This window comes from Coptis chinensis, chromosome 7, assembly GCF_015680905.1.
Source record: "Coptis chinensis isolate HL-2020 chromosome 7, ASM1568090v1, whole genome shotgun sequence".
Taxonomy (NCBI): domain Eukaryota; kingdom Viridiplantae; phylum Streptophyta; class Magnoliopsida; order Ranunculales; family Ranunculaceae; genus Coptis; species Coptis chinensis.
In genome coordinates this window covers 5667672-5693327 of record NC_141462.1, presented here as the reverse complement: position 1 = coordinate 5693327, position 25656 = coordinate 5667672, and the positions used below count along the sequence as shown (strand labels likewise).

Here is a 25656-nt window from a genome sequence, read left to right as displayed (position 1 = left end):
TGCAGTTGGATGTTGAGAATTGATCCTACCACTAGGAGCAACTCGATTGTTCAACGGTTCTTGCATTGCCCGACTTGAATTTCGAGGGTTGTGATTCCTATTGGCAGGAGGAATATGTTGTCCGTTGACCGCTTTCAGGCTTACCATCTTGATTGTTTCACGTGATAATGGATTCAAAACCCACAGGACGCGCCAATTATGTTTCGGCAAGAAACCGCTTCAACACAACGAGAGCAATGGTAAATAACACACTAAGAAACAGAGGAATTTGATGTTGGGGGAAATGAAACTGAACCAAATAATGGCTGCCTACGTACCTAAGATCTATTCTCTAGGGATCAAGTTTCCACGTAGTTCCTTATGAAAAATAATGTGGTATTTGTATAGGTAGAGTAGAGAGTCCTTATAGCTCAAGTAATCTTGTTACTTGAGCAATTGTGATAGAATATAACTCTCAAATGATAATTATCTCTTTGATAAGAAATGAATCTGGACATAAATCAATGTACATTAGTGGCAAGCCATGTGGCTAAGGTTCAGCCTTAGACACATGAGTTAATGGGCCTGTACATTGATCCATGATATTGCGAATTGGGCTTTAGCCATGTTGATTAAATGAATAAATAGAGACCCCTACTAATGGACGTTTGCCACGTAGGTGGGGGTCAAAACAGGTACCTTCTCGCGAAGAAGGATACTAAACAGAGATTGATCCGTTGGATTTTTCTCCTAACTGAATTTACCTTAGAAATTAAGGATAAAAAAGGAGCTGAAAATGTAGTTGCAGATCATTTCTCTAGGTTAACTAATGAGGATGACAGTGATTCCGAATCGATATCTGACTCTTTTCCAGATGAGCATCTTTATTCTATTTTTTCTGTACTATGGTATGCGAACATCATTAATTCTTTAGTGTCCGATACAATTCCTGATATATAGTCTAAGAACGAACGCAATAGATTTTTGTCAAAAGTTAATTAAGTTTTACTACTGAGATGAACCCTACCTTTTTAAATATTGTGCAGATCAGATAATTCGTCGTTGTATTTCCCAGTGGGAGCACAATGAAGTCTTATCCTTCTGCCATGAACAATCATGTGGGAGACATTTTAGTGGAAAGAAGACTATTGCCAAAGTTCTTCAATGCGGTTTTTATTGGCCGACTCTGTTTCAAGATGCCCATGCACACTGCAAAGCATGTATTAGATGTCAACAACTTGTGGTTGGACAGTAACTTTTGAACATTAAGTCCAGACGATGGAACAATTTCAAACAGTTTACCAAATATCTCTTTCAGATTATCAGTTTAATTAGTTTAGCGGGGAGAGCTAAGGACTAAGGTAAGACCATAACATAATTTCAGTGATACCAATCTACATGGTGTTGCACTTTTGCCAAAGTCAGCTATAGCCTATAGATGCCTTATTTTGTATTCTGTGACGACGTACGTTTTCTTCACAGTTTTTAAATGAAGAACTAGAAAGGTGGCACATAGTGATAGCTACAAGGCCAAATATATTAAAGATAATACCGTAGTTTATCTCTAATCGCTTCATTAAATTAATAGTGTGTAGAGTCCTATGCTCACAAAACTTGTGTCCATTCTTAGCTTTAAATAGCTTTAGCATTGAGCTTGTACATATGCTCCATAATCCATATGAAGGAAATGTTAATTAAGTGTACTTTCATCCATAAATCATGATATGTAATGCTTCTAAGAAAATGGTGTAGAACATGAGCATTTGTTGCTCAAGGCACGTTATATGCATGAAGGTTTTGAAGATATGTAACCGAAGTACCCCAACTCACTAAGAGCGCAGCAAGGCTTTTCTCTATTCTCTTCTCTAAGTTATATATAGCCTATAGCTACCATCTATCTTTACCTTCAAAGCCTTCTTTTACACTGTCAATATAATTGTAACATGGTCACTCTTCACAGCCCAAGTGAATCCTTTCGTGTGAGTGTCCATTCCAGGACTGGGACAGAATTTTTCATCAAAAGCCATCCTCTGTGTTTCTTTAGTGTGCCCACTACACCGACTGGTGGACTTACCACTACTCCATATGGTTGGAATACAGAGGCAGCACTGAGGACAAACCTCGGAGTATTAGATGATCTTGATGATTTCGAGTTTGAGAAGCACCAGCATAAACGTGGTTCGAATGCAATGTCCTTTCCAGATGAAGTCTTACGTGGTAGTCATGAAGTCCCACCGCTGAAACTGCCTCCTCGCCTCCAAAATAATGACAAAACTATGAGTAGTAGTCAGGGACTAAGAGTTTCATCGTCAACACCTCGAAACTCAATACTAAAACGGTCACTTTCATTTTTAAGTTTTAGGAAACATGACCTCGACGATGATCCATTCATGGCTGCTCTTGTGCAAATTAGAGATGAAGATAATGGCGGGATGGAGCAAGGGGTACCACTTAAAAGGAGCCGGTCTCTCACATCTCTAAACCCCGATTCCAACTGGTCTAGCTATAACAATGCAACAAAACCTCAACACCAAAACAAAAATCCAAGTTCTCAACAAGCTACATCAACCTCAAAACCCAAAATGACTTTGCGGTATGTGAGACAGAAAAGTAAGAAACTCAAGACTTATATGCTGAGGAGTGCTTCTGAACATAGGGCAGATATCAAGGAGAAACTAAGACCTTGCAGTGGTGCATGGAGAAAAGTTTATCACTTGATCAAATCACGATTCAAACTGTTCTATGAATCTCATTACGATGGAGATAAACAAGTACCTGAGAAACCAAGAAACAAAATTCCAACTCACAACAGATCATATGGACATAGGTGTATCAAGACCATGTAATAAAATAAATATATCGTCACACCGAGTATTGAAATATTGTAAAATATCATTTCGGGTCTGATATTTCACGGTATATTGTACCAAACATATTAAACTTTTGATTAGTTGTGCCTAATCCAACATTAAAAAAGTAGCCCGTTACTGTTTTCTTCTTCACCTGCTACTCTTTTTTTCTTTTCTTTTTTCAGCTCTGCTCTGAAAACTTATAATGGCGATTCACAGAACAACAGTTAAGAACAAACAACAAAAACCCAGATCTCCATTTCTCATATTATGCATTTCAATCATAACCATTGCATTTCTATGTATATTTTCATCTACACTTTCTACAAACATATTATCTTTCCCAGGTACAAAAATATTGTTAAAAAAACAAGATGATCATACATATGAGAAGAAGTATTTATATTGGGGGAATAGAATTGATTGCCCTGGAAAACATTGTGATTCTTGTGAAGGTTTGGGTCATCAAGAGTCTAGCTTGAGATGTGCTCTTGAAGAAGCTATTTTTCTTAAAAGGTATTATTTTTACTTAGTTTCTTTTATCGTTTAGTGACTTGGGCTGTTCTTATTTGTGTTGAAATTTGTTTATATAGTTTAGAAGTGTGTTGTTAGTTGTTGTGCATTTTTAGCCTACAATGATATATAGGTTTTGCATTGTTTGAATTGAGTTAGATTGCTTTAGTGATGATTTGGGTTTAAGACTGTTCCATTACTTTGGATATTTGATGGTTTTCCGTGTTTGTTTGGAGTGAGTTGGAGGTTCATAATGTGATAAAGTGTTTGTTCCATTGGTTCTGTTATGATTTGTTTTTCTTTGCTTGAGAATTAAGTAACTCATTTGAACTTTTTTATTTGATCTATGACATTTAGATATATATTTTCTTCTAATTTAGCATATTCTTTTGCTCTTTTGTAGAACGTTCGTTATGCCTTCAAGAATGTGCATTAATCCCATACACAATAAGAAAGGAATCCTTCATCAGTCTAGTAATGCTACTTCGGAGGATAGGTGAGCTCACTCTGAATTTCCTCTAAGTATGTTTATTCTTTAGTCGCACTAATTTATTTTGCTGTCATTTCTATATCACCATTTTGATTCAGAACTCTTGTTAGTTTCCTTTGATGTATGGTTCTTGCATTCGCAGTCTGTTATTTTCTTGAAAGTGTGGCTGTGGTCATTTTCTCAGCAATCTGAAATTATCTTGTATGATCTGATAGGTGGGCAGCAAGCTCCTGTCGTATGGACTCTTTGTATGATTTGGACTTCATGTCTGAGACTGTGCCTGTAATCCTAGATAATTCCAAGACATGGTATAAAGTACTATCGACAAGCATGAAGTTGGGAGCTCAGGGAGTAGCCCATGTGGAAGGAATCAGTAGGGAGAATCTTAATGCAGAAACTCGTTATGCTAATCTCTTGCTGATAAATCGTACTGCGAGCCCTCTTTCATGGTAAGTTCATTTTCAATGTTGGTATTTGTCTTTTGTCCTGTATTGATAGAAGGGTTGAGCAGCTCCTAAACAGTGTCGGTTGACCATATTCAAAACTGACTTTGATGTGAAGCTCGAGATTTTTAGACCTAGGATCTGTTTGACTTATAGTGCAAGTTTTTCATTTCCCCTGTCAACTCGGTTGGAATATGTGTATAGGTGTAACATTGCTAGTTTCTGTTATACACTGATCATAATTATCAAAACTTAAAAATAAAATAAATAAACAAAAATAAATAAAAGCTTCTCGTAATTGCCATCCAGGTTTATGGAGTGCAAGGATCGAAACAACCGCAGTGCTATAACACTACCATATTCATTTCTCCCTTCTATGGCATCAAGGAAACTAAGAAATGCAGCAGAGAAGGTGTGTTAGTCTGTAAATTCTATTTGTATACACATTATTTTGCTCTGTGTATCTTCTTTTTTTCTTATTTTTTTAATGGTTGTGTTCTCTGGCCAAGTAAAAACTGGTGGACCATGTTACATGCAAAATTCTGCTATGAGTATTGCCTGGTTAATCATCACTGAAAGTAGCTGTATTTTCTTTGTTCACACATGTGATGTGCAATGTGTAATGTGTTGAAGTAATATGTTAAAACCCGTAAACCGATACCCCTTCATTTTAGGGTTAGGTGTTCGGGATATATCAACAATTAGACTTTGAAAAACAACTTAAAAATTAGGTGTATGTAGAAAATCTGGGAATTGTAATTGGGATTTGGTACAGCCGTACAGGTCATTTCTTACTAATTTTGCTTTAGTAATATGATAAATTACTTATAACTGCACTGTTGGCTACACTCTGGACTTCTGGCGAATGGGGACTTGATAGACTCTAGAAAATGGGCCCTTATAGATGCACAATTGACTACACTTGGTCCGTACTTTTATCAGAAGCATGACCAGAGATCTTCTAGAATGTTGCTCAAGCTGAGTTATCTTTCCCCCCGAGATAGCTTTATATTTTTACTCTTTGATGGTTTCTCTGTTTCAGTATAAATGTAATGGATAGGTCTTATAATCACCGTTATAATTTGTGCTTCAACAATTACTTAAATATCTTATCACCTATAGAAATGATTACCGAAAGAAAAATACTTGTCAAAATTGAAGTCGATTGAATTGCCCAATCAAGCATATAATCTACAAACATTACAATATTCTTAATTTCTCCATAATCTGTTGCACAAAAGATATCTGTAAAATCTTCACTTAGGCACTGCTGTATGCATTGATTCAATGGTTTGCATTGTCCTTTTTCAATGCTTCCAACCACTTATAAAACATATGTACATGTGACAACTTTAAAACTTATCTTGATTTCTATATTGTGAAAGTTTACCATTTAGAATTTCTGAAGCAATATGTTTTGACAGATCAAGGGGCTTCTTGGTGACTATGATGCTATCCATGTGCGTCGAGGCGATAAGATAAAGACAAGGAACGACAGATTTGGGGTTGCAAGAACCCTTCACCCGCATCTTGACAGGGATACTCAGGCAGAATTCATTGTCCGTAGAATTGCGAAGTGGGTTCCTCCAGGGAGGACTCTTTTTATTGCTTCTAACGAGAGGACACCAGGATTTTTCTCACCTCTATCTGTCAGGTATTCCTTTCAAAAGTGCTTTGTGGGCTCCCTCTCTGCTACAAAAGCATATGAAATTTGAGGAATGTAGTTTCCCTCATGAATGAGTTGTTAACTTGAGAAGAAAACACCTGCGTATGAAGCAAATTATGTTCCTTTCATAGTTTTGGTATCTCTGCTAGTGTGCATACTCAAGTGATCTCTTGTCCTTTGCTTGGGATCTTTCCTGACATATTTGTATGCAAGACCGCTATAGTTTCGTTACAACATCACTTGAAAAATCATCTATGTGTGCATTCTTAGTAATGAAGTGCGATTTGAGGGGTAGAATGAATTTCTGTCCTGCTACTTGGCCTAGCAAGGCACCAGACATAAGTACTTACATAGGTGTTGGACCAAAGATAGCGTGTACGCTCCCTGAAAGAGCATTTTCAAACTCTCAAATGGTGTCCCACAGATATCTTTGAGAAACATTGGAGGGTATGAGTGTAGGACATTCTAGCATAATGTCAAACCTAAGAAAAAAGTCAGAAAGGATGCAATTAAGTTACACAATTAACCTATCCTACTTGATATCTTTGTTGATGAACTTTTGAGTATTAACTTTCACTTGGATGCTTATAGATTACATGCAAGATGGAATGCTTTCAGTCAAGCTTATATCAAGTACACAACTCATTTTGCAGGTACAGATTGGCATATTCTTCGAACTACAGCAATATCTTGGATCCAGTTATAGAGAACAATTACCAATTATTTATGTTAGAGAGGCTGATCATGATTGGAGCAAAAACCGTCATCAAAACATTCAAGGTGGATAATACAGATCTCAGCTTAACTGATGATCCTAAAAAGAACACGAAGATATGGAAGATACCTGTTTATACCATGGATGAAGAGGGGACCTGAGAGTTTACTTCCTAAAATATACCTCTTTCAAAGCGAGGCTCTCTTGATGTGCCGCTTTCTCCTCCTTTTGGTTTTGCGATTTTGTGTTCCCAAGGCATGTGAAAGCCATGATGATCATAACCTAGTTGACTACACTATGCACAGTACGTACCGGACTTGTTTTAACCTTGGCTTTGGAAGAAAATATTACTTGAGGTGAACTGATGAAAAAACCTTTGCTGCTGTTGTTGAGTATAACCTGGTAAAAGTTTCTTATACAGAACTGCACCACCTTCAAGCAATCAATTTTTGGCCCTTTTTTCGCTTTGTTTGCATAGAGGCCTTTGGACTTGAAAGTGCTCAAGATAGTATTACAGTCATCTGGGATGAGGCTTATAGGTAATTGCAGTTGTTATTTACTTTGAAAGAGTACTGAAGATTGTCTTGTAATTAATGTAATGTATCTTGTTTCCTGTAACAAATTAATGTATTGTGTTGGTTTGCTTCTGCATCTCCACATTTTACCACTAAAACCTTGCAGTTTGCAACGCAAAGAGGTTGAAATTTATATAGGATATTTTGGTTTGGGTTGTCATGACTTTCATTAATCTTTATTGCAGAAATAGAACTAGGTTGCATATTTTCTTTGTTGATGTTGTTGGCGGCATAGGTGGATTATTAATCTTTATATCTGACTTTTTATTATTATTATTATTATTATTATTATTATTATTATTAATGTTATTAATATTTTCATTTAGAAAAAGGACAGAGTTCTGGATTGTGAGTTCATGACATGAATGGTCTCTCTAATTATCGATTTAGGTAAATTTGTATTCCCTTCGGGAATTTTTTCAGTTTTTTTTTTCCAATCTTCTTGTTTATGTATAACGAAATAGAAGCAGCACCGATTTATGTAGTTGGTACTTGTGACAGTTTGCTCATGTGTTTAGGATTTAAGCTTCAGTTAGTCACCTGCCCACGGCAGGATTGAAGTTCAACACTTCAACATCTTAAAAGATCTTGAATGCACAGGACTGGACCTTCAGTCGTTTCTTATTATTCATGGTAAAACTCGCATCAGAATCCGCCCAAGTGATGAGGAGATGGATGTGGTTTCCCACTTTCCCCTGCAATTAGTGCTCCCTTTAACAGAATCTATATACATAAAAGTTACTGTCACTGTCAAATCATGTCTCAGCAAGCATCTTCCCCAAGACAAAGCAACAGAAATAGATAACTAGAGAAGGTCTTTTTCTTTTTCTTTTTTTCTTTAACCAGTATAGAGATTTTGCTAGGTTAATGATCTAGTGTTAGTGTCTGTGATGTGACTGTGTCTGTGTCTGGGTGTGAGTTGCCTGTATGTGTGCGGCATATGGAGAAAGTTTTGTCCGATGGTTGTGATTTCCATTTAATTGATTCAGTAATTGAAACTTTAACTTTTGTTTTCTTCTTTCTATTTTATTTTATATAGGTAGTTGACGTGATTTTAGTGCTAGCTAGACCTAAGAAAGTTAACATTGTTGGCAGGGACGCCTCACCATTTACACACTCAGAAGAATTGTACCACCAGATGAGGATATAATCCTACTTGGACAAGTTACGCACCAACCATGACACCATTAGTTACGCGCTAAAGGTTATGTCCTGCAAATTATCAACCAAAAGAGGATACCCCAAATAACCCAGATAAGCGATTGCATATCAGGGTCTCTGGTTTGCCTACTTGGGTCTGTTTGATTTTGGTTAACAAGTCGCAAGAACCAAAGCCAGCTTATCCCAATGATACACAAAGTTGGCTACATGCCTACTTGTCTTGACCTAGTTATATTGCTTGGGATAAAGAAATTAAGGTGAGCAAGTAATACTTTTCTTCCTTTTGAACCAACAAGTTTCTGTGTGATCATTTAAGGGAACCAATAGATCATCTTTCTTGATAGCACATCATCTGCTGGAAACTGGAAACTGGAAACTAACATAATGGGTGTTTCCAATAATAGTCTCACAGAAAGTTAAGAACTTCAAATTCTTCTTTTCTCCATGTTCATTCTCTTAAAGTTAACAATAAATGTGCCTGCATGCAGAAAATTATTTGCCATTACTTTAGAGCATCTTTAGATGAGATATTTTCCTAGTATCAAACATTAAATTTGGTGTTTTTTCATCTTCAGGAAAGATACATGTTGATGAAAACATTAAAAAAAAAAACATTTGGTGTTTGGTTTGGTGCTGCATCAAATCTCTCTTGTGGTGTTGAAAAAACAGTGTGGTTTTTCTAACACCGCATGGGCTTGGGCTAAACAATGGGCTTCAATCAATCACGCGGTTTTGCGAAAACCACGCGAAAGATTGGAAAAGAAAAAAAACTAAGAAAATTTATGTGCGACACATCGCGCGGTTTTTATAAAACCGTATGGGCTTGGACTTTTAAGATGGGCTTCAATAGCACGGTTTTGAGAAAACCACATGGGCTATATAGCGCGGTTAAAACCGCGTCATTTGATGTCGAAAATTTGATGTTGCTCCTAAAGTTAGTTGGTATTTTTTTAGTTTGGTTCAAAATTTTGGTATTTTGTTGGTTGCTCTCCTAAAGATGATGCTCTTAATTGATTAATTCACGAGTCTAAGCTGAGCGTTCGGCGATATAATCCAACGACCTAATTTAGACTTTAGATAATGTGGACTCTTACATGTCACTTTGGATATGGATGGAAGATTAATTCTTAACATCTATAAATTGATTGTATGAACTTTAAAAGTGGCCTACTTCTATACTCCTAAAGTTTAAAGGGAACGCTTTCCAAACTATCCTCAGAAGTTACGACAAGAGTACCTGTCCTTTTGTTGTTTGGTTGCAGATAAAGGGACAATTTTAGGAACAAAAACCAAACAGATTTGGCAAGCGTGTGCCTAATTCACTAGAGCCACAGACTAAAAGTTGCTTACAAAACAAATGCCAAGTGGACCTATGAGAAACAGGAGATTAAAACTAAACACCACTAATTCTTCCAAGTTCCAATTACTTCCCAACCACACACAATTAATACGTACTCTTAACAGATATTTGAAGAGTTTGGAGGCAAATATAAAACTAGCTGTACTTCAGGTAGTGAAGTCTACAATGACTAGTTTGCTTTAGATATTGAGGTATTTAGTATTAGAACTTGTTTATGATCAACAAAGATCTATCCTGCCTCCTGGCACATTTAACAATTAAGAAAATATTCCCCTTCTGTATAGCTTTGTGGTCGTTCAAGTTTTACTACAAGGAGCTCTAGAAAGCATTTCTTTTTTGTTCATCTAAATGCCTTTTGAGTAGTCCCAGGTTTGTTTCTTGAATCGCTTTAAGAATTTCAAGTTGTCTTGATTAAAATCTTCTGTAGTTCAGATCAGCTTCATGGGATTTTAAATTTACAATGTTAACTAATAGGATGGCATGTTTAGTTGTATTCATAAAAATCGAACAAACATACTATTTTGAGACAAAATGCTTCAAGACTCCTCCCTAAGTCTAACTGATAAGGTCCATATAGCAAATAGCGCCTCTGGAAGTGCAACCATATACTTTTTTCCATGAGATATACATAAATAATGAGTGTTATTATTTGTGTAGGAATAATACTTCTCATTTTCCACTGCTGTCAATTTAATAGATCGTCTAGATGATTTTTTTTGGAACGCAAAACAATTTAGTTAACATAATTTTCTTCACTAATTTCAGGTAAAGTGCGTATATGGACTGTTATAGAGGCAGAGACAATGGTTACCGCATTGTGCCAACAGGGCGAGAACCAACATGTGGGTTTACATCACTGGACTATATGTTGCAACAAAGTGCCAGTATGTCAGAGAACAATAAGTCGCTCAACAACTACTTTGTTGGAGTATCAAAATCAAGCATTGATCTCAGCTCCAATATGCAAGGATTGATTCATGAGAACGAGGGACTATCATATCCGTTAAACGAAGAATGTGCTTATGGTTTAAGCACGTTCCATGAAGTTCCGTTGGTCAACTGCAGTGGTGGGGTTCTTCAAGCTCTGCCTCCAAAAAGGACTGGACTTTTAGGTGATGTCTTGGAGCAGCTTAAAGGCCTAGATGCAAAAGCTAGGGTTGATGACATTTCCTTGTACAAGCGTAACTTCTGGGACTCTTTGAATACTTTATTTAATAGAAAATTATCTGCATATAGTATCATATGTAATATATATGCGTTAACTTTATATGTTTCAGTGTATGACCTCTTTGATGTTCTCTATGCAGGACTTCACGGCATTGGTATAATCCATCTCCTAATGAAAATTCATACCACTCCATGAGCACACACTTGGAATCTGGTATGTTACACAATGATCACTTGACAAAAACGAGCACAATATTACAGAGCATCCCGGTTCAGCAGCCCAGTAATATGGCGAATTTGAACTATCCTGGTCAAATTTGTGATATCCCAAGATCACTAATATGCGGACCTGTTCAAGATACTCCTTTGCCTTTCATGATGCTTGACTCTAAGCCGAAGAAATGCTCTTTAGCAACGACGGTATGATAAGCTATTTGTTGATTAGTTCAAGCTGCTATATTAAAAGGACCATTACCTTTTGGACATCACATGACATGTGAATATGAAACTACAGTTGCAAACGAATGGGAAAACTTTCCAGTATAGTACTTCCACCCACTTGCCGTGGACACGCACTATAAGCCTTGGGGACATTATTAGGGATTTGTTTCCTATAAAAATTTACTGATTATCAACATAAACTCTGTAGTAAGAGGATGTAAATTCTCTCACCTGTTTCTCTACCACAGTCTTGTTGTAGGTTATTCTCTCCATCAAAGTTTCCGTATAATCCTATGTTCTCTTGTTTTATTAATCATATCATACTCAATGGATGATGACTTCCTATTATATGCTTCTATGGCCTTATCTAATTTTATCTACTTGCATGCTTTCCAGTCCATTTTTTTTTATGTTGTCAGAGCTAGTTGCTATAGTTATTAAGTCTGATGCTTTTCTTCATGATCTGGGGAATTCAACTCCCTTATTCCGTAACTGGTTTTCAATTAAAGCTCCAGAACTACTTCCAATCAGCTTCTTGCTTTACCGTCACATAAATTAAGAAGTTACTATCATTACACCAGCCACATGTTTTAGGTTACTGAAAGTTCATTCAAGCTTGCTTATGTTAATGATTTACAGGCACCCGGGCTTAGGGTCATGATTCAAAATGGACTAGATACATCATGCGTAAGAGTTGGACATATGGATGAGGAAAGATCATTTAAAGCAAAAGTGCTGCAGGATCTTGTACATGTCATAGGACAGGTATAAAAAGTATATCTCCTTCATGAGTAAATCGCAATTCCTGATCTATACTTGGTATTTTGGATATCAACAGATGACTCCAAACACCCGTATTTGCTTCCGTGATGCCTTATACCGCCTTGCCAATAGTTCAAAACAAGAAGCTTTCCTAAGTTATGAAGAAGGTGGAGAACTTTCTATGGATGAGCTCTCTTCATCCTTCAATCAATGTGAAACATCAAAGTAAGCATTAACATCTTAAAGTTTGTTCATTCATGCCAGTTTAGGTAGTATCTGCATATATCCTAGTCATTTCCAAGATCCTAATTTTGAATATATTCTTCCTTGTCACTCTATATTCTCATCTGTGTTGAATGCATGCATTTATTTACAGGTCCGGAGAATCGAATTTCATTGGACCAGAGACCAATATAATTGACAGGACCATGGCAAACCTCATGTTCAACCAGATCAGCTGTAATCAACCATATCCAATGTCCGTATCATCTATAAACCAGAGAATGGTAGCACTTTCTTTACCCGGATCTTATAACAACAGTTTGGAAGAGTCAAAGATCAATTACTATCCCCCAATTTCACCACATGATGCAGAAGTACCAATATTTGGATAACTAGAATAACGAGTTCATATTTATGAAGAATACTAAGAACAGATTACAGATATATTCACCACACAGGAAATTTTCCTATACAATTACCAGTTGGTGTTGACTACGAATTCCTAGATTTAGTGCTAATGTACTTTTGTAGAGATTATCAGAAGCCATTGTTGAGGGTCCAGGGAAGCTAGTCTTGGATCAAGTAAAGCAAAAATTACATTTTGTTTACAACAGCACTAGATCTCATGAACAAACTGATAACAAAGCACTCCAACCATTTACCCTTTTCGTCTGAATATACACACTGGACTACTGGACGCACCTAGATCTTTCTGGATCACAGGCCCGGCCCTGAGCAGGTGACATGTGGGCGACCGCACAGGCCCCCAATATATAAAGCCCAAACAAATAGTTTTAGTGGAAAAAGTTTATTTCGCAAATCAAAAGTCCAAACCGATGAAAAACCCAAAAAACCAAAAATTTCACAGTAAATAGTCGATTCTCTCATATTCTCTTTCCTCATTAATTATGTTAATAAAAAAAGAAAATAACAATAGATATAATAGATGAGGAGATCTTCTCAATGACTAGATCTCTCTCTTCCTAATTAATAAAGTTTTCTTTTGGAAAATCATTCCAATTAATTGCTTAAGTTGTCATCAATTACTCAAATACAAAAAGAATTAGTAAAAAAAAAAAACCTCATTCACCTTATAACCATCTAGTATTCTCTCATTCTCAATAATTTCTTTCTTTACAATGTGGATTCGTATTAATTTTCATTTCGATCAATCTCAATTATTTATTCACCTAAATTTTGATTATTTTTCAAGTAAGTTAGAGATTAAAATCAATTTTTCCTTTTCTTAAATATTATTTCAATAACTCAATTTAATTCCAAAGTAATCTAGTCTAATATTATTCACCTAACTTGATTTCTTGAAACGACATGATTGTTTTCCTAATGCATTCATAACTTATAGAATTTTGTTGATTGTTTCCATTACTGTCGCGTATGCAGAAAGAAGTTTTTTAAAATTAAAATTATTGAAATCATAACTTAGATCGACTATGTCACAAGAAAGTCTAAATGGGCTAGCGTTAATATCTATTGAAAATGAATTTTTAAATAAAATTAACTTTGAAAGCTTTATTGATGATTTTGCAGTCAAAAATGTGATAAGGGAAATATTTCGATGATCCAATTTGTGTTGATGGAAGACTGGAAAAGGGCCACATTTCCCCGTTTGCACATGGCCATTGAAAACTCAGGGACAGCCCTGGTGGATCATGTCTAACTTCTAAGAAATCTCTCTACACACGCTACTCCTAGACATTTTAAAATACGCACTCACGCGCACACACATCTCGGAAGTCAGAACTCATAACTACTTGGAGAGTTAAAACGTTGCCCTGTGGTGTGGTCTTTGGTAGGATTGAAGGATGGATGAACTTGGCTAATTGGTCCATGAAAGAAAACAACAATAGCCAGAAGTCCTGGACTTGCGCTCAAAGTACAATTCTTTCCAAACTTGGCGTCCAAAATTTGAAGTGGGACTCAAGTTTGTGATGATAGATGGGCAAGAGCACATGAGAGCAGTCAGAACTACTGCCGCTCCTTGCAGCATCCAAAACTCGGGCTCTCCTATTTTGTGTTTATTCTTAGTTTTGGATGTCCCATGGGAGAGAGAGTATTTCAGGCTCACGTACATAATCCTCTAGATTAGTGATCATTTTTTATGTGGGAGAGACTCCTGTGCAAATTAAAATGTTGTAGACGAATTAACTTTCAGATCCTTCGAAATATTATGCAAGATAAAAATCAGTCAGGGATTATAGCAAACATGATCCAATATAGGGTTATGGACAGCGGATCGGATTTGATAGAACTTTATACTTGTGCACATACTCAAGTAATCTTACACAATTACACATGCATGCATTGTGCATTCATAAGATTTCATCGGAACCAACGTAATCTGATTGTTACAGGATTGAATAATTGAAAAGATGTACAATTGTTCAGTTCGAATTATAGTACAATTACTCTCTTCCTTTTCCTGTATATTTTGGCTTTGCGAGAATATACAGGCGAGTATTTCTAGCAATATACAGGCGAGTATTTCTAGCATAGTCAAGATTTTTATCATGCAAACGGCAAGGAATTATGTGTTTTGGTAATGATTATGTTACGGATCAACTTGTTGCAGATTATGACAAGATCATCCCTCCAAAATAACGAAATAATTAGACTCGAAGACAAAAGGGAAAGCCCACTGAGAGCATTCATAGAGCCCATTGGGCCAAGTTCATATGGAGAACCCATGGAAGGTTCTCAGAGTAACATAAACTACACTCATGGGGATTTGACATCAACAACAGTTCATCTCAATCAAAAGCTAAAATGATATATGAAAAACTAAAAAAGCAAAGCTAATCTACAGGTTAGAATATGAAAGATCCTTTAGTTGTTGTTGATCAACCTCTGATGGTGTGCGAGTAAGGGCACATTGTGCGGTTGCAGTCTTTGGAAAAGCTATAACATCTCTAATGGAACTGGCTCCGGCCAACAGCATTACCAATCGATCCAATCCAAAAGCAATGCCACCTGAACCAAAACAAATAAAAGCAACGACCATGAAAACCTTATAGACTGTGGAAACCAAACAGACCAAAGAAGGTTTTAGATACTACATTAGTACTACATTCATTGAAACTTTGGGTCACAACTCCTAAAAAAATCCCTTCTGCCTCACCGCACATCACCAAAGCGAAATTGTGACAGTTATTCCTAAAAGAACCTTAAATCCACGAAGTTTGCTTTGGAAAACAAACAAAATCCTTTCAATTCATCACTCTCATTCTTGATGGTGGGTTGGTGGCCTGACCCCTTTCAACATGAGGAACCACAGGTTGGATTCCACGAAAAGATAGGAAATCACGACACAACATAAAGAACACCTAATTGGTGCTCTTATAAAGACCATAGGTAGGGTCAAATTTCACAAAACATTGAAAAGAAACGTTTTGCAACGTAAGATTCATGTAGGGTTCCTATATTAGTAGGGCAGCTAAACATGGTGCAAATAACGAAATAAAATGACATTACTAGAATAATCTGTTAATTAGAGCATCACATGATACACTGACAAATAGTACTTTCAATCGTGTAGTCAAATAAAGGTACAGGGAACTATATTTGAGTAAGATGCTGTACCATGTGGCGGAGCCCCCATGTCTAAGGCTTCGAGTAGGTAGCCAAATTTTTCCTCAGCCTGCACGTGCAACATACAACCACATCATGAAAGGAACTCCTAGCATTTACTACCCTGAGAAAAAACTTTTGATAGGAAAGCGAGTCACGGTTCTGGTAGGGTTCAATTCCAAGTTTGTGAAGTCCACATGATTGTCTTAGGTACGAGGAACCATCAACTCAAAAGACACAAATGACTTAAACGTATTTAAAGTACCACACGTGAAAAGAAAAGAAACACAAAATAGACTGAGTCGGCAATCGATGAAAAGAAGAATCTCACTTTTAATCACTACAACTCATTAAGCCTTTAAGTATCATTATGCATGTCCTTGATTTTGTTAAGACGCTTATGTCTGCAAATATTCATTAAGGGACCATATAATCTAGAGACTTATGTTACAAAAAAGCAGACAGTGCAGCTTTCCCTATACACTGTTATCTAAGTGTAAGGCTGTATTTATTTTTTGCCTAGTTTTGAAATTCAAAGAATCAATGTAAGGTTTTCTAACATTCGGGTTAAAGACCGTAGAGGACTTCTTGGACAAGTACAACACCGAGCAACAGACACTTTAAATAAGTTGCAAATTTAGAACGACCTAAAATGGAAAATTATTGATGATTTGAAGATGAAATGAATCACAAGGCACAAAATGGCCATTAAAAATCACAAAATTCCAAGTTATCGTGTGCCTATACTCCAAGCTACCGATTGTCTATGGCCAAAGCAAACTACACTTTAGGTCTACCAAAATTGCTTTTGAAAGGCATAAACGTAATAATGGTAATATACTCATGTATCAAGAGCACATATATCTGCAAAAAAGGGATACATGATAGAGTACCTAAGCTTTAACAAAAAGGCCGTAGACCATGAGAAGCATAAATAAGCCTGGTAATCTAACAGTTGATAGTGTTAAGAATTAACTGGAGTGAGTAGGAAGTCAGGGTCTCACCTGTTTTGGAGTGATACCAACAATCTCTAAAACCTTCTCTTGGACTTCCCGCTTATATATCCTAAGACTACCTCCACCAATCTGACATCCCATAAGGAATTATGAACATAAGATTAAAGGAGAATACAGAAGATGAAACTTAGGGTGGAATTGACAAACTGAAACCACGCAGATACCAAACTATGACAAATAAAACAAGAGTAACACACCTCGACTCCATTATAAACCATGTCATATGCTAAAGCCCTGGCTGTAGAAAGGTTACTCATGTCCTCGGGGTTTGGTGCCGTAAAAGGGTGATGCAAGGCCTGCATTTATCAGAGTACAATAATACATGTACACCAAAACATAAATACACAATAAAGTGGTACCTATTTCTAGTAAAACGTTGCTAATTTTGGTACAAACCTAAATTAGAAAAGCTAAGGTTCCAAGTAGCAGATGACAATGAGAAGTTAAACAAATAGTGCAAGATACTTCTTTGGGTATCACGTTAATCATGGCAATCAGCACCAATGCTAAAGAACATGAATTAGGAAGTATATCCACAAGCAAAAAGATAAACACATTTTCCTACAAAAGAAAGGAAACATAAAATATACCTCAAGCCTCTGCTCAGAACTATTCCACTCGAACATCGGAAAATCGGTCACCCAAAGAATTGAATGTGCGGACTGGATACAAAAAATACTTGGTATGCATTAGATAGATCTCTGAGTGAACATACGCAAACAATGAACAAGTATAATGTTGTGGAGGGGAAAGTAAGAGCATACATGATCCACCAACCCCAGCTCATGTGCTACAAAGACCCTAAGTCGGTCTAGAGTCTTATTAACCGATGTATGGTGACCAACTGTGAACAAGATGAGATCACCAGATCTTGCAGAACACTGTTTTAGCAATTGCTCTCTTTTCTGGGGATCCAGACTTGATGTCAAGGCGGGAATTCCTTCAATCATCCCTAAATTACACTTTAAATTGATTAGGAAAGTAAAGCAGATCATCATCATGTTAAAAACAAAATGAGTACAGTTGTCTCTCGTACCATCATCCAAGACCTTGAGAAAAGGCAAACCCTTAGCGCCTGATTTAACTGCTTCGCCATAAATGTCACCTTTTTTAAGAGCAGAGTTTGAGTATCTTTTTGCACCTAAAGGCACACATAATGCCTTGATAATTCCCCCGCTTGTCAATGTATCTGAGAAAACCTTGAAAGTGGAATCTGAGAAAACATCCGACACCTGTGTGTTCATGGAAAAATAAATTGTCAAGGCACTAGATCTAAAGGATAATGCTAATAAATATTAGACGTAATGAATGGTACATACGGATTATGAGGTCTTAAAGTTATTCTAACTAGGTCATTCGTCTCGAAATTGCTTACTAAGTTCAACTTTTAGGATTGTTAAAAAACGAGACATCAGATTGATATGAACAAATGCATAACATACAGAAATAGAACCCACTTTTTAGTTCAATATTTCATGAGTACAAGGATTTTCCTCACCCTCAAGGAAAATTTGATAGGAAAATTTAAATAGGGACATCATGCGAAAGTTGTGGAAGAACTCTGCATGAAATCCCTTGAAGGCGGTGAAAAGTTCCCTTGGATGATCGTACTTCAAGATTTTTTGTGATAAAAAGTGAAAATCCCACTGAAAATTTCCCTTGCACATTCAAATCAAACGCACCCTAAGTCTCTCACCCATGTCACATTTGGGAATCAGTACGGAGATTTTTTTCCCCCCCGGGTGGTGGGGGGAATGTCCATAGAAATAGCTTCAGCATTGTGTAAAAACATAGAACGAGCGACTCTGAGTGATTAGAAATCTACAGATGAGTAAGACTCACATCTTTCAATTCAAGATCAAAACGGAGGTCTGGCCTGTCAGATCCATACCGATTCATTGCCTCTGCATATGTAAGCCTTGGAAAAGGATTTGGTAGTTGTATGTTTTTTATTTCTTGAAACACCTGCCACAAACATTATAAAAGGAAATATTACGAGGTTTGAACTTCAGACTTATCTATAATGTCCAGATATTCGTTAGTTTGAAAATATTTTAATGAGCTTCTATCTGAGATTTGAGAAGAAGTACGAACATATCTTATCAAATCCTCGTTAAGCTTTAGCATGTCTTCTAAAGGTGTAAATGCCAATTCCATATCAAGCTGTGTAAACTCAGGTTGTCTGTCTGCTCTCAAGTCTTCATCTCGGAAACATCTGGTAAGAGAAGACTTCTCAAATCAACAAGGAGCACTATCATTGTGTAAATACACACCAGTTAAGAATGTAAATTTCCTCACTCATATTTTTTACTTGCGACAGAAGAGCAAGCACGCCTAATCTTAGTTTGACATACTTTTTTCCCTTCTTTTAAATTTATTATAGAATAGATCTGATAACAGTATAACACTACTTAAGTGGTAATAGACATCCAGTCGAGCATGTTACTGCCTCACATTTTTGTAATTAACCAACTCATAAACACATGTTGTAATATTTCGATTGACAGCGAGATTACCTGGCTATTTGGTAATATTTGTCAAACCCAGAAACCATTAGCATTTGCTTGAACAACTGTGGACTTTGAGGTAAGGCATAGAATGTTCCTGGCTTAAAAAAGACAATTTTGAATTACAGCTGCAACAAATCAGCACAATTTAGGTTTTTATATATGGGTTTCAGTATATTCTATGTCTTTCATGAATAAAAGAACCGGATCTTAAGGAAGCTGTATCTCTTGACAAAATATGCTGCGGTTCAGTTTCAATAGTAACCAACAGTCAAAAAAGAATTGGTTTGATATAGATATCATCAAAAAACGATATATTTATTTTGAACAGTAAAAGCTGGTATAAAAAAGTATGAGATTACATGTTAAGTACGACCCAATTATGTTCAATTATTAGTCTTTGGCAGGTTCATCAAATAAGGCTATAAGAGAAGGAAGGTAACCTAAACTCAAGTACCTGAACTCGTGAAGGCACAAGATAATCACGGGCACCTTCAGGAGTGGATCTAGAAAGTATAGGAGTCTCAATCTACCTTACAACCATGAGTAATCATGATTAAGGAAAGAACAAAAGCACAAATTAGCTCCAGTATAAATCATAAGTAAAAGAAAGTAGTGACGTACTCAAACCGTAACATGCACTGCGAAGAATTCCAATTAGAAACCCCCGAGTTAACTTACTAACTTAAACTAATTCAAATGATACCTCCACAAAAGCATGGACATCCTCTAGGTATCTTCGGATAAGCTTGACCACTCTATGTCGCAACATTAGGTTGGAGCTCATCTGCTGCCGTCGCAAATCAAGGCATCGGTATCTAGTACAAGGTGTTTGTTTATAAGTTTAGATTTCAGATAATATGTAGAAGGGCTGATGAAGTGTCAAATTTCAGTTTACGCAAGCCAAAACAAACCCAGATGTTCTTTAATGCATACAAATCTTTGTATTAACCATCTTTTATAGCCTTTCTATGTGAGTTTGACTAAGATGGATATGTGTCTAGAGAATTCAAAATGAGCCTCAGGATAGTGGGTTATATGTGACAAAGCAAAAGAAGGATCTGACAGCCATAGCAAATAGTATTGCAATTTATTATGGCTTATTAATTCTAAATTTCTAATCCAATAGTTGTAGGTAAAATTACATTAAGCCAGATACCTCAAACGAATCTCCTCTTTTGCTGTTTCCTTTGCATCATCGGCAATGGTAACCAAGAAGGGCAACTTAGATTTCACAGAATTCAATACTAGAACATTCTCTGCAGCAACCTGCATGTGTCAATCACAAATTTAACAACCACTTTAAAGGCCTTAAGAGCATGTAAACTAACTCACTACCTGACTTGAAACAAATAAATTGTACACTAATCCTACTGAAGAAACTCTTATAACAACACCGAATAGACTTTCAAGTATATAATTACACTTTCACAGTGTATCTAATAGTACAAAAGGTACCTCTATACTTCCTGTTGTCATCTTTTTGTTCACAGACTCAACGGGGCGGGACCGAACAACACCCTCAACACAAACCACATACTCAATCCTCAACTCATTCACAATACAATGTGTATCAGGAAATTCATCAGGAAGTGTAGTAACCTGAAAACCACACATAAAAAAAAACATAACTAAATTTTCTTAAAAATCAAAAATTTAACTCAAAAATGTTAAAAAAACTCACCTGAACAATCCCAGAATGATCTCTAAGATTAAAAAAAGACAGACCACCATGTATTCTATGAGAAGCAACCCATCCACAGAGTCTAACTCGTTTACCAATGTCATCTACTGATAAATTTCCACATAAGTTAGTTCTACTTACCCATTCTAATGATTCTTTAAAGGGTACTACTGGTTTTTCATCATGGGCAAGTGTTTCTGTTGGGGAAGAAGGAGAAGAAGAGAGTGTGGAGTGTGTTCTCTGAGGGAGAAGTGGAGTTGGTTTGAGTTTGAGTTTGAGAGAGTGGGAAAAAGGTGGTAGAGATGAAAGTAAGATGGGTTTGAAACGATGTGTAATAATGGAAGGTAGAGCTCGAAGGAGTAATGAAGACATGGTTTTGTTATGCAAGTTTTTTGGAGAAGAAGAAGAAGAAGAAAGGAAGATGGTCCTGTTTTTTTGGAGTTGCAAAGGCTTTCTGTTATCTGATTCATGGTGCAAAATGCGATGAGATTTTGCGAGATTTTTGGTATATGCCGAAACATGTGAATTGAGGCGATATATTGGACATTGTGGAATTGGTATATCGCTATATATCGAGTGTTCAGGGGTCGGGATTTTAAGTGAGGCACTGAGATTTTGAAAAAATATTTTGTACATTCATATTGTTTTTTCTTCCTTTTTTTTTTTTTTTTTTTTTCCGATGAACAAACTGATTATATTAATCAAAATATGGATTACATTCAACAGCTTGGAAACAAGAAAAAATAGATGAAAACAATACAAGAGAACCACAACAAGTACTGAACATCCATAAAATCTTGAACCGAACGCCCAACACCGGCAGCAACTCTACATTGGAAACCCCACCACCACTTTCTCCAATTCAGCTACAACTGTACTCAACCAAAAGCCATGTTGGATCTCCCAAAGCAAAGACTCAAGAGCCTTCAAATCGCGCAGTATTACACTCCACGATACAAGCGGCAGATTAGCAATCCCATAAAGGAATGCCCCACCAAGAGCCCTACAAAGGGGCGGTGGCCTGACCAAATTACTACCCAAACCAGCAATCCAAAGAGGGAATAGATAATGGGAGAGAGCCTTGGTCTCAGTCAAGTAAGATATAAAGCCAAACCAAAGAAACAAACAGAGAGGGCTGAACCCATGACTTTGCCACTGATAGTGAGCTACTAGATCAAAATGAACCAGCTTGAAGCAATAACCACCTGAAAAATATAACTAGAAACCTAGATCTAACTTATTTAAGGTTTTCAAAGAAGAAACGATCTGCAAAATTGGGAAAGAAGGTTTCACCAAAAGAGAAAATCAAAACCCCCATAACCAAATCCAATGAAGTGCACGACCCGTGACGTTGATCATCCTATGTGTTGCAAGAAATTAACACTTAAAGGAGCGATTTTTTCTTCTTTTTCTTCTTCATTGCATTTGGGGTGAGAAGAAAGAGAAGCTACCAGGGAGGGTGAGAAGAGGAGGAGATTTGACAAGGAGAGATACTGCTTTTCCCCGCAAGAGAAGGTTTCTCTACTATCACACTATTGAGAGAGATCGAGAGCGGTAGCCATATTGTCGTACAAACAGACTTGTAATTTGCAAATTCATATCCGTGGGGAAAAAAAATCGTCAAATATTTCCGCAAACAGTCTTGTAATTTGCAAATTATTTAAATAGTTTTGGACTTTGGTGTCACATAATATTTCATCTCAAATTGCATTGGTGCAAAATTGTGTATCAGTGTATGGGCTGCCATTTTGTGCCCTATGGATGATTATCAATACAATAAGCCACGGCATAATTGCCTACTAGTTGGGATTCATAGAGGTTACTGGCACAAGAGAACCTGTGTGGGCGCACCTAGTACCGTTCGATTTTCATTATGATGGAGAGAACAATGATGGGAGAGTAGGAGACTTAACACCGTTTTTTTTATATTCGATGATGTGTCACCGAAAAAATTGGAACCAAACAAAACAAAACAAGAGAGAGAGAGAGAGAGAGAGAGAGAGAGAACAGCTCTTCTTCTTCTTCTATATTCATATGTCACTTTTGCTTTTAAATCTTTGATCATCGCTACTCTTATCTATTCAGGCATTGTAAGTATCTTCCGTTCTGCACTACAGTACACGTGTCCATACACCAGGTCATTCTCCATCAGCTTATACCACTCTATCAGAATGTACCAACGACCAGAACCTAGGTCATCCACAGCATCAGTTATAGCCATATATGGAAGCAAATCATCTAGCGCAATCATGGAGCTTAATCAACGTAACAATAAATAAGTCATTTACTTTGTAACATCAAAGTAATGACGAATCATGAAGACAACACACAAGGTGGATCCACACTTCATAACGGCCTAGAGCAAATAAGGAATGTGAGCTCAAACATCTATAAGTAGAGAGAGATGAACTACGTAAGGCTTGATTCAAGTTGACCCCGAGAAACTTGATACGTAGGCAACTCTTATCCCAAGAAAAGTGCAGCCATTCCCTAACAAACAAAACCTCAGGTCATTCACCTCCAGAACACCAAACCTCTACAGGCATAAATCTTTAATGAGATATCACCATTAATTGTTCATCTTCATTGTTTCTAGAAACAAATTAAAATAACAACTAAAATACAACACAACACAGTACAAGTGAGTCTTCACTCACCTAATTGTTCCAAATCACATATAAAATAATAGGAAATTGCCATCATATGATCAGTCCATGAAAAACTTAAGCATCAATATGATAAGTCAATGAAAAGCTTAATGTAAATGTCTAAAATTATCATTTTGGATTATTAGGACATTACATCAAGTTATGACTTGGCTCTTAAGTTAAGATGAAGAAAGGGGATGATTTTGGTTGTTGTTAATGGTTGTTCTTCATAATTATGAAGATGCCTATGTATCCAATATGTATATTGGAAATAGTAATGAGGTGTGAGTTAGTAACTCAGGTTAGGATCAATAACCAGACTGGAATCAAGCCACACATAGTTCTTAAAGGTGGTTTTTTTTATAGACATTAGGAGTGTGCATCGGATGCGACACGTGTACTGATGAGTACAGATGTGCGGTTGAGATAAATGACATGTTTCCATAAAAGACACGTGGGTAGTAGTCATAGGTGTTTAGGCTTACCTGAACTGGCGTAAGGTGTAATGATGGTGAGTCTTTCGTAATGATGGTGGATGGCTGTAATGGTTCATATATTACGGCGGGAATGAGGTTTAAAGATAATGTTAGTACTAATGACAGTAATATGTGATGATGTCACGAGGTGGGGTCGAGTGACGAGTCGCTAGTGTTGTCGTGTATGCAAGTCTTAAGATATGGCGAGTGCTTGGAGTTGTCTACAAGTGTGACGGATATCCATATGGATGTGGTACGACCGTGTCATACTGAAGAAGTCGTTACATGTGAGTCTTGTGCACATTACGTGTCTGGTGGGATGTCCCTTACACTTAAACATCAATATGATTAGTCCATGAACATTTGAAACGCATGACGATAAATAATTTTAGTGGAGGATCTTGTATTATAATCTATTTTCCAAGAGATATTATTGAAATTTTTTCTTTTGAGTGTGTAAATCCAAAATCATGATAGATAACTAGATCAGAGATGAATATGTTAGACTTGATAAATTAACCAACGAGCATAAGAAGATGAATATTATTTCTCTCTCTATTTTGGTTGGGTATTTGACATGTCATCGAAAATAAGAGTATACGATGTTAAGTCTTCCATTGAAAATCGAACAATACTAAATGCACCCATACAAGTTTTCTTGTGTGGGTAACCTCTTTAAATCCACACTCATTGCCTAATTGCTTTCGTATGGTTTTTCTCTTTTGGTCAAAACTAGTTTTTCTTTTAAGATCCTTACCAGTAACACAAAAGAGTTTCATACAACTTCAACTACTTAGTCGAAGAAACGGGATTTTATCAAATTTAAAAATTAAGAGTCTATGTAAAAAAAATAAAAAATAAAAAATAAACAAACAAACAAACAAACAACAACAACAACAACAACAACTAACCATTTGATTATATGCTAAATAATTAAAACTTGGAAACAAATCATCAAATTCCCACCTGTCATACGGGTGACTTGAATTCGATCCCCGGCAACGGCGCCATTTGAAGTATTAAATTGGTAAGTATGGTTTTAATGAGTTAAAGTTCATCCTAAATCTTAATATGGGAAAAATAATGATGTGTAAAAACAATAACTTTTTCAACTTTTCTTATTTATTGTTCTAGATTTAAAGAGGTATTGAAAAATAAGTTGTTTATCAAGGGAAAAATATTTAAAACATTTAAGTGGATGTGAGATTAAAACATGAAGTGAAAAGAGTTGTATAGTGGTGAGTATTCCCCCGCCTGTCACGCGGGTGACCCAAGTTCGATCCCCGGCAGCGGCGCCATTTGAAGTATTAGATTGGTGAGTATGGTTTTAATAAATTTAAGTCCATCCTAAATCTTAAGATGAGAAAAATAATGATGAGTAAAAACAATAACTTTTT

At 36.5% G+C, this 25656-nt stretch overlaps 3 protein-coding genes across 4 annotated transcripts; 2 read left to right on the top strand and 1 right to left on the bottom strand.

Annotated features, from left to right (window-relative positions):
- Positions 1–2909: 2909 nt before the first annotated feature.
- LOC147485517 (uncharacterized) lies at positions 2910–7390 on the top strand. The gene is made up of 6 exons (XM_086572292.1): positions 2910–3344; positions 3745–3837; positions 4047–4280; positions 4584–4686; positions 5699–5928; positions 6594–7390. The coding sequence occupies exons 1-6, from the start codon at positions 3034–3036 to the stop codon at positions 6814–6816; spliced, it is 1194 nt and encodes a 397-aa protein (XP_086428418.1). The 5' UTR covers positions 2910–3033; the 3' UTR covers positions 6817–7390.
- Positions 7391–9980: 2590 nt separating this feature from the next.
- On the top strand, positions 9981–14032 carry LOC147485516 (uncharacterized). Of its 2 annotated transcripts, XM_086572106.1 has the most exons (7): positions 9981–10120; positions 10517–10924; positions 11059–11338; positions 11999–12124; positions 12198–12346; positions 12498–12627; positions 13892–14032. In XM_086572106.1, exons 2-7 carry the CDS (start codon positions 10530–10532, stop codon positions 13901–13903), a joined length of 1092 nt encoding a protein of 363 aa, XP_086428232.1. In that variant the 5' UTR covers positions 9981–10120; positions 10517–10529; the 3' UTR covers positions 13904–14032. The 2 variants fall into 2 exon arrangements, with proteins under 2 accessions (XP_086428232.1, XP_086428231.1); XM_086572105.1 differs by lacking the exon at positions 13892–14032 and having other exon boundaries at positions 12498–12834.
- Positions 14033–14985: 953 nt separating this feature from the next.
- On the bottom strand, positions 14986–21594 carry LOC147485515 (aspartate--tRNA ligase, chloroplastic/mitochondrial-like). Its single transcript, XM_086572104.1, has 15 exons — positions 21136–21594; positions 20910–21053; positions 20611–20720; positions 20158–20269; positions 19909–19980; positions 19461–19552; positions 19039–19159; positions 18787–18909; positions 17981–18176; positions 17709–17896; positions 17535–17606; positions 17142–17240; positions 16933–17013; positions 15941–15998; positions 14986–15331 (listed from the first exon to the last, which is right to left on the bottom strand). Exons 1-15 carry the CDS (start codon positions 21505–21507, stop codon positions 15162–15164), a joined length of 2010 nt encoding a protein of 669 aa, XP_086428230.1. The 5' UTR covers positions 21508–21594; the 3' UTR covers positions 14986–15161.
- Between the last annotated feature and the right edge of the window lie 4062 nt (positions 21595–25656).